General features: G+C 46.3%; 2 protein-coding genes across 2 annotated transcripts; both read right to left on the reverse strand.

Annotated features, from left to right (window-relative positions):
- Positions 1-768: 768 nt before the first annotated feature.
- LOC147986539 (trihelix transcription factor GT-3b-like) lies at positions 769-4,033 on the reverse strand. The gene is made up of 2 exons (XM_087544812.1): positions 3,383-4,033; positions 769-1,738 (listed from the first exon to the last, which is right to left on the reverse strand). Exons 1-2 carry the CDS (start codon positions 3,860-3,862, stop codon positions 1,163-1,165), a joined length of 1,056 nt encoding a protein of 351 aa, XP_087400938.1. The 5' UTR covers positions 3,863-4,033; the 3' UTR covers positions 769-1,162.
- Positions 4,034-4,254: 221 nt separating this feature from the next.
- Positions 4,255-8,278, reverse strand: LOC125539573 (maltose excess protein 1-like, chloroplastic). Its single transcript, XM_048703061.2, has 9 exons — positions 7,774-8,278; positions 7,510-7,665; positions 7,115-7,405; positions 6,911-7,000; positions 6,176-6,277; positions 5,958-6,076; positions 5,083-5,145; positions 4,929-4,990; positions 4,255-4,823 (listed from the first exon to the last, which is right to left on the reverse strand). The coding sequence occupies exons 1-9, from the start codon at positions 8,017-8,019 to the stop codon at positions 4,741-4,743; spliced, it is 1,212 nt and encodes a 403-aa protein (XP_048559018.2). The 5' UTR covers positions 8,020-8,278; the 3' UTR covers positions 4,255-4,740.
- Between the last annotated feature and the right edge of the window lie 681 nt (positions 8,279-8,959).

Consider the following 8,959-nt stretch of genomic DNA (forward strand, 5'->3'; position numbering starts at 1 on the left):
ATATTTTTAACAGAAAATGAGCAAAAAAATTTGGAGAAATTAGGGGGAAGAGAGAGAAAGAGAGTAGGAGTATTACACTTCTCAAAAAGGAAGGAAATAATGGCTCCTTTGCTTCCAAGGAATTTTATCAGATTCTTTGGGGATTTTGAACCTTAGATAGAAAAAAAATGAACATAGGCCGTCTGATTGACAGGATTTGAATCCTCAAGAATTTTCTCTAAGAAAGAAACTCCTTCGCACTCGATTTTCTTGCTACAATTCATTTGTTTTCGAATGTATTAGGTTTTCTAATCGTAATGGATTCGAACGGACGTGCCACTTGATTCATTTGCTTTCTTTCAGAACATTGTGATGATCTTTAAGTCAAAGAGGATCTAGGTAAATACGGAAATCGAAATCAAAGGAACATATTTATATGGGAATTTGACAACCACGATGCGATTGAACGGCTCTCATTGGAAAGTTTCTTAAAAGATTACATTCCTACAAAATTCTACATCAAGAGGAGGCCCTAACTGAACCATCCTTCATTTGAAATTCATGTTTAAATCTGAAGAAAAGAATGAAAAGAAAGTAATGTGTTTCAACAGTCACATCTAGCTCACAAAAAAGGTGGGATAAGTCTGCTGAAAGGGAGTGCCCAGACCAATGAATTTAACTTTTTAAATGCCACTTTTTTCGCCACAATCTTGACAGTGCCCTGGTTTTGGGCATTAGTTCTATCAGGCAAGGTCTCTTGTGGGCTCAAAGCAAACAAATTCCAATCGGTTTACATGGCACATGCATCACAAATTCACCATTGTAGCAGAACATAAATCCAGTCTACATTACAAGTTCACAACATAAGGAACAGTGCCGTGAAAATGCTAGAGCACATGATATTCGCGCAAGACGACTGATGCCTGAAAGCCTAATGTCTCCGGAAATCACATAGATCAGTAGATCACCTATCTGGCATCTGATACTTACATCTCTAATAAATTAGTATATAAATATAACCCCGGTAAAGAATTGGAAATGAGCCCTATAAAGTTAATAAGCTACATCAAACATCTTCTTCTGGACAACAGCATGTTGCAATAGCTAAAAAGAATCGATGAAACATGGTAAGAAAAATGAGGTCTAGTACATTATCTACCCATTGACAAAGAAGCTTCGTCTTCTATAGATCTTCTTGTAAGAGTTTGTTCAGCAGGGTGGTCATGAGCGAATCCCTCTTCTGAGCCCTTGCTTCTTCCCTCATCCTTCGCTGTTCCTCTCGCTCTATCCATGACTGCTCCAGCATCAGCCTCTCCTGCTCAAGCTTCTGCATCGACTGCCTCCATTCTTGTTCGAAAATGAGCCGCTCCTGGGCGCGCCGCTCCATCGTCTCATACCACAGCATATCGACATGCTGTTGCTGCACTAGGAATTCCTGCAACAGATCATGGATGCTTGAACTGCCGGCCCTTGAGTTTTCCGCCATTCGTTGCGATGGTTGCCCCTTATCACCAGCCTTCCGCTTTTTGCTTATCACGGGTTTCTCATCATCGCTGACTTCAACGCCATATTCGTTCTCATCAGACTCCCCAGATGACTGGTCACCGCTAGGTCGCTTTAATTTCTTTTTAACTGAAGTTCCTGATTCAGACTGAAGGAGTTGACGTTGCATATTTTTAGCACGTTCAGTGAAGACTGCATGTAATTCTTCAAAGAAGGGACATTGTCTGCCGGTTTCTGGATCAGATGTTTCTTTCCCCTGATGAAAAAAAGAGTTATCGCCCCATAAACTAAACAATGAAGGTACTATAAATCTTAGTTGCAATCACACAGCAAACTTATAATAGCAAAGGTGTCCAAACAAGAGGGGTGCAGTGGAATGTCGTCACGACAAGATAATACCGAAAGAAATTAGGTGACACATTGTAGGAACATCCTAATGGAACATTTTTACCTAAAAGCTTGAAATTGGTTCCAACACCCAACAAACCCCAAATCAGCGTCATTCTAAATCAAACATGCAAATTTCAAACCTCCTCTGAAGAAAATGTAGTACATGTCTATCCCCTGAAATTTCAACATTTTCCCTAGTTCTTTCTCAATAAACCTAATTAAACCATCCGAAATGCCATCCATTTTTCCTCCGGAGTGTTCAACTTCATACTCCTTTTGCCTGAGATGCCCCTACTTTTTGTTATCCTAATTTTATTGCTTATTTTGAACAGCACTAGTTTACTGCTATAAAGTTTTAAAGCGGATAGAAATTGTCACATTTTAAAGGGGCTCAAAATGTCAAAATTTCTATGCTCCACTTTAAAACTTTATAGCAGTAAACTAGGGCTGTTCAAAATAAGCAATAAAATTAGTTTAACAGACAGATGCCACACACAGAAATAGTACTCCATCTTTTTCTGAAAAAACTTGCAACCTCCATTCTGGATAGTTTGTCACTGAAGTTTCCCTTAAAGCAAAGAAGATTCCACCCTGGCTTTTCCTTTACACTTACCAATCTGACAATATTCACCTGAGCTGACATGTTACCCCCTTTTTATCAGGAGCAATTATTCATTATTATTTCTGATTCCTTGGGTTACCCTAGCCCCATACGGAATTGGATTAGCTTTACCCCAAAATACAACAATGAACAAAGTGAAATGCTAAAAAGGAAAACTGAATACCACACTTTTTCGCATACCAATTAGGCACAACTATACTCAGAAAAGCCCTCACTCCCAGTCCTAGGGCATATATATAAGAAGAAGACGGAAAAACAAAATGCCTTGTAATTTAGCATTACAGCCAACTGCATTAGGCCGACATGGATTTTAAACTCCGGGTATCCATCAGCTATCTGGGAAATTGAAGGTGTTTTTTTTTCTTTTCGAAAAGGGGATTACCCCGGCAGGAAATTAAAGGTGTGCAATTCAACACATCACCTGTCCAACAATGCTAGACATTCATTAGTCATTTCAGGTTGCCTAGGGCCAAAAAGTATTCAGCTTCCATTCCATAATTAGAAGGGAAAAAAAGAATTCAACTTCCATTCCAAAATTAGAAGGGATAAACAACTAATTCAACAGGAGCAGAGATTCCTCCCTTTGATTGAGATGTTAGTCATTTATAAGCAGCAAAGGGAACTTCTTCTACCAATCCCAAAGCCAAAAGGAGCTCTTGAAATAGAAAGAGACTATTTGGGGACCCAAAGCACCCACAAAATGTGTCGCAGGTTGCCAAGTAAGAACATTACATGAGAAATCGTTGCTCGGAGGATTGAGAACACAAAGGCTGGCCTAGCAGCATGAAGAATTGGAGACACCAGACAATTACTCCTATATCATTACGCCATTAGAGAGGCGGAGGAGTGCTAGGGAGCTGCGGCAGGAAGGGCGTACACTATACGTACCTTGTATCTGTTGACGAGGTTCTTCCACTTGCACTTGCACTGGTCGGCGGTGCGGCGGTACCCGCGCGCCCGGAGCGCGTCCGCCACCGCCTCCCAGAGCGTCTTGGCGCTGCGCCCCGCGGCGGCCTCCCGCTCCAGGTCCCCGCGCGCCGCGATGAGCTCCCGCGTCTCCTGCACGCCCCACTGCGGCACCCGCTCGTCCCTGAACCCTCCTCCCCCTCCCCCCGCCTCCATCATCCCTCCCGCCGCCCTCTCCCGCCGCGGCCTAGCAACGACGACGGCACGCGCGGGCTGACGCGGCGGTCGGCGCTCGCTTTCTGGCCTGGCTTGGATTTGGGTGGCGTGCGCTGCCACGCGACCTTCCTCTGGCGTCCGGCCCGTGGCCTGGCCCCGCTTTTCGCTTCGTTTTCTTCTCGCCCTCGCCGGTGGATGCCGCTGCAGTTGCAGCCGCTGCCTGACGTTTCTTACTTTTCCGCCCATTCACACGCCGCTCTCTGCGCAGAGACGACGGGCGCGGGGCCCCTTCCGTTCACACTAGCTGTCGCCCGCCCACCCGCGCCCCGTCTCCGCGGTTTTAATCATCGTTTTACTGGAGTAAACTTTTTTATTAGGCTGGCCTTGACTGGACTGGACCTGGCCCGGGCCCGCCGCCGCCCGCCCCACCCACTCACTGACCCACTGGCCTCCCATCCCCAAGAACAAACCAAAGATATTCCCACCCTTTTACTATACAGATTAATCATTCCTCTGCCTGAACAAAAAAGAATGGTTATATTTTCACATTTGATTCTAAGACGCTTGCTCGCCACCAGGAGTTTGAAAAAATAAATGACCCAATGCTTGCGAGTACAGAGTTGAAGAATGCAAAGTCAAGATGTAATTGTTCCGTATACTATATATTTGCATGCCTGCATGAGCAGCCGGTAAGCTTTATTCAAGGTGAGAAGAAATGCAAACTTTTATTTATTTTTCTTACAACGAATAGAACAGATCTGCTGCTACTGCTCCACTGTATGTACCCTTTCTGCCGGATGCGCAAGCGAGCTGGCCAGTGCCGGTGGTGGTCACGCCACACGGTAGCTTCTGCTGCCACGTGAACTCCCACGGCGCTTTCTGCAAGCTGCGGTGGTCGGTGGGACTCTCGCCTCAGCGTTCACCACGGCCGGAGGACTGTCGGCCACGGCGTGCGCTTCTTAATTTTAACCTCTATAATATGCTATGCCTACCAAGATTTTTACCACGGCCCGGTTCGTTCTTCCTCGCCGGTCACCAGAAAATTATTGCAGGAGTGCTTCCCTGGTTCCTACTACCCACCCCGGGACGGTCGGCTGCTTTGAACTGCTTGCTGATGATGCTCGTCACTTCCCGCAGATCAGCTCCTTCAGAGTGTCCATGGGGGAGCTGTTGCCGAAGGCCTCGGTGTCTCTCCCGAAGGTGAAACCTGGAAACACGGCACGACCCGCGGTTAGGAGACCGATTCCAAGGAGTTGCGGTTCATCATAAAGAAAAGTAACGGAATTGATTAGAGATGGAGCGGGGAGGAAACCTAGCCACAGAAGCAACCCAAATGTCGTCGCGAGGAAAAATTCTCTGCTGATGCTGTTGCAGCTGGAATGGGCAACAGCTCAGGGTGTTAAGTCTTGTAGAAACACTTGCTGTATATACTATAAATCAGGGCTGTCATAGCTGCGAAAACGTACCAGTACATGCAGGCCAGGTTGCCCCAACCTTGTAGGGCACATGCCCAAATAGAACCGGTGAACCTAGATGGATCAAGAGAATCAAGATTGCCCCCGCCAAAAAAAGAGGGAATCAAGAGTGAGTGGTCATATAAGAAACTACGGATAGATAGAAAATGGCATTTGATTGACTGTATTGGGAAACATCAAAGAGAAATGGACTTCTTATCTTATAATGGAACTACATTCGACCTCTATCAATGTCATGTCAATAGGTCTCTCAATCACAATTTCACAAAACAAGCAACCAACTTAATTATGGCCTACTATGGAATTACACGAGGATGTAAATGAAAATATCTTACTGGAGGGCTTTGGTAGAGTTCCATACACAGAAACTGGTTAGGTTAGTCATTTACCCTCTTTTGCAGTGAGTTCCGCTACAGCACCTACTGCTCGGAAACTTCATAATCTGACTCACTTTCCTCTCCGAGTAGTAATAATAACCTTAACATAACCTCATCTTCTCTGTTTGCCATAATAAATAAGTCTAACTTATCTCGTCTACGGTGGATGTTTCTAGGAGATTGAATGTAACTCAACTAGTAATTGGTCCAAGAGAGCTCCTGCTTCGGATACTTTTCTCATTAATCAGGCTTACCATAACACATCTGATTAAACTATAAACTTCGATGTGCAAAGGATGCAAAACTCTTAAACGGTGATTAGGAAGATATTGACTGTTTCTGTTGGGGAAGTAGAAAAGCAGGTTGTGGAAGTTGACTCTTCAGATGAGAATCATTCCCCTTTGTATATTTTTTTATGCTTCCCCCTTTGTATATTCTCATGCAGTTGTGCTCCGATTTGAAAAATGGATAGGTTGAAATAGAACATACCACATCAGATCTCTGATAAATACAGAACGAGGAATCATAAGTGCATTTCCAATCATTGAAAGCAACATTGAGAACGCTGACAGCCCTTCGATGTTACTCGGGTTGAGATAGTTTGTCCACTGCATAACCCACCAAATAAAATTGTAAGCAAATGTCTTCCTGTTAAGGGATACTAAATACTTAAGATTCAAATGCTACGAGTGTAAAAGTTTGAGTACCATCTGTGCAACTGGCATCCACATGAACAAAAGTGTGGCAGTCCAACCAGACAACGACCCCACAAATTTCGTTCCTCCTTCGGAAAGCTTGCCCATCCTTGCCTGAATTTAATGTAACACAAAATCAAGGGCTAGCACAAGAAAGGACAAATATAGTAGAAGTGGATTTGTGTCATTAGTCCTAAATTGCTTAGTTAGCACGAACACTCTAATACAGAGGCATATAAACAGAAATAGAAAGGATGGAGTAGAGTAAATACAATGGACATTCTTATACCTAGAATGTTAAGAAGCACTAGAAATTTTATTGAACAAATGTTTCTTGTGAAGCAAGTGGGCCTAAGTACAGATCAAAACATCTGAGTAAACTATTACCAAATAAAAAGAATCATTGATCAGATTTGTACTGTGCTAAAAGAGAAACAAACCTATCACACTTAAAGAATCTAAAACACCTGTAATATGAACTCTTATTGTGATTCGTAATTTGGAACTGGGCTAATTATTCTGCACTCAAGCTTCTTAAATCCACAGGCTATTTTACAACCTCAAATTTATTATGGGGTACTAACTAAAGTCATGCAAGTGACAAAAGGTTGTCTACAATTACCTCTTCGTACAGTATAACTTAGATCTTACACATTTTCTAGTTTCCGTTAAGGCATTGAGATGGTACGAGAGTACACGCACATCCAACTTGAGCACAACTGCTTTATGCAAGAGGATGTATCATACCATGGCAACAGCAGCAACAGCCAAAGAGCCACAGATTATGCCAGGCAGTATGCTACTGGGGATGACGGGAACAAACGTTGACCACATGACCTGCATTTTCAGTTCACCATTGAGATAATCACGCTTAACATGACACTGGATGACATAGCTAGCAGGAGCATCAGCTGGATCTGCACGATGACAGAGAAGAAAAGTAAGTGTCACCTGAGGGAGCACGGTAAGGCCGCCGACTGTCGTGAAATCCTCCCATAGCAGCCAGAGGGTCTCTGGGAGCCACCCAATGTAATTGAGCAGGTTGAGGACAAGCCCGGCGCCGACAACAGCCGAAGTGGCCACGAACTGCGGGAAGGGCATGGACTCCGCCATGGCAAGCTGGAGGATGACCACGTAGGTGGAGATAACGCCCAGCGTCTGCACGATGACAGCCTCCGTCTCCCTCTTCTTGGCGAAGTAGGACACGAGCGCCAGGTTGCCGAGCAGCCCGGTGAGCATCCCCTGGAGCGGCCAGACAGGCAATGCTCGCCGTAAATCGACCAATCGACCAATCGGAGCATGAGAAACTAAGAAAGCGAAATGCGCGGGGACGATTGGGGGCGTACGAGCCATGGGACGGCGTAGAGGGCGGTCTTGTTGCCGTCGGCGAGGTTGCGGTAGTTGAGGATGATCTGCGGGAGCTGGAGGAGGAGGAAGGGCACGTTGGCGCTGCCGGCGAACTTGCCCGTCAGGGAGTCCCAGTCCTGGTACTCCTTGGTGACCTGCGCGCGCCAACCCAAGCGTCGTCAGGCAGCCTTAATCAGGCGAGCGACATTTCCCCCCGCGACATTCGCCGCCGGTGTCGGGAGGTGGAGGGCAGGAAATCAGACCTTGGGGGCCGCCTCGGGGACGGCGGTCTCGGGCAGAGCATAGCGGCGGCGGCGGTGGAGGAGGAGCGCGGAGCGGTAGGAGCCGGACGCGGGCGCCTTGGAGACGAGGGGCTTGAGGGCGACGGCGGGGGCGGGGGATGCCGCGAGGGAGCGGGCGGGCGCGCCCCGGCGGGAGAGCGGCGCTGTCGCCGCGGCAGGGGACGGGCGCAGCGGGAGGCGCGCGGTGGGCAGCGACGGCGACGACATGGCGGGCGCACCGGAGGTGGATTCAGGCGGGGCGAGGTGGGCGCTTCAGGAGGAACCTGCGCCGTGTGACGGTGGAGTGAAGTACTAGTAAAAGGGAACGTGAGGACGGGGCGGGCCGCGGGGGCGGGGGACGCGCGCCGTGCTCGCGCCGGGTGCCTTGGCTGCCCACCGTGCGCGGGCGCGCGATCCGATGGACCCGGGACCCCGCGCCGCCGTCCGCTCTCTCCTGTCCCCGTCCGTCGAAAAAATGAAATCTTGGGTCTTCACTGCCCTCCGTCTTCGTCTTTTTTTGAGCCTTGTATAAAGAAAAGAATCTTCGGTCTTCGCTGCTCTCCATCTTCGTGTTTTTTCGAGCCTTGTAAAAGAAAAGAAAAAACTTGGGCCTTCACTGCTCTCGTAGGTCTCGCGCTCGGGTGAGCTCTGATCAAACGGGGATATACGATTAGCCCAGTTTAGACAAGTTTATACCGATGATGGGCCATAACCGCAATGTAATTTCAGGAAAAGAAAGAAATTCATTCAGAGAAATTCACTTTGTCTCATAGGTGTATATGTACTCATTGTCTTTAAATACACATTTTAAAAATTAAAAAAACCGAGAAAAACCCCGCGTGTAAATCCGGACATTATATGTCCGTGCACCAAGTTTCGATAAAAAAAGACATTTTTTGTGGCTTGTGTAAAAAGGAGAATTTTCGATGCTTGATTACAGCTATTCACGAGGCATTTTTTATCCTTTTTATATATGCCACAGAAATGTCTTTTTTCACCGAAATTTTGTGTGCGAACATAGGATGTCCAGATGTACACACGGGATTTTTTCTCAATTTTTTTAACATTTTGAAATGTGTTTTTATACATATTTCATAATAGGTGTATCTACACCTAGGAGCCAAAACACCACTCTCAAGAGTTTTAGTTTCTTAATTCCCTTCTTTAT

The sequence above is a fragment of the Triticum urartu genome, chromosome 2A (genome assembly GCF_056163025.1).
Source record: "Triticum urartu cultivar PI428250 chromosome 2A, HENAU_Tu73, whole genome shotgun sequence".
Classification (NCBI taxonomy): Eukaryota; Viridiplantae; Streptophyta; class Magnoliopsida; order Poales; family Poaceae; genus Triticum; species Triticum urartu.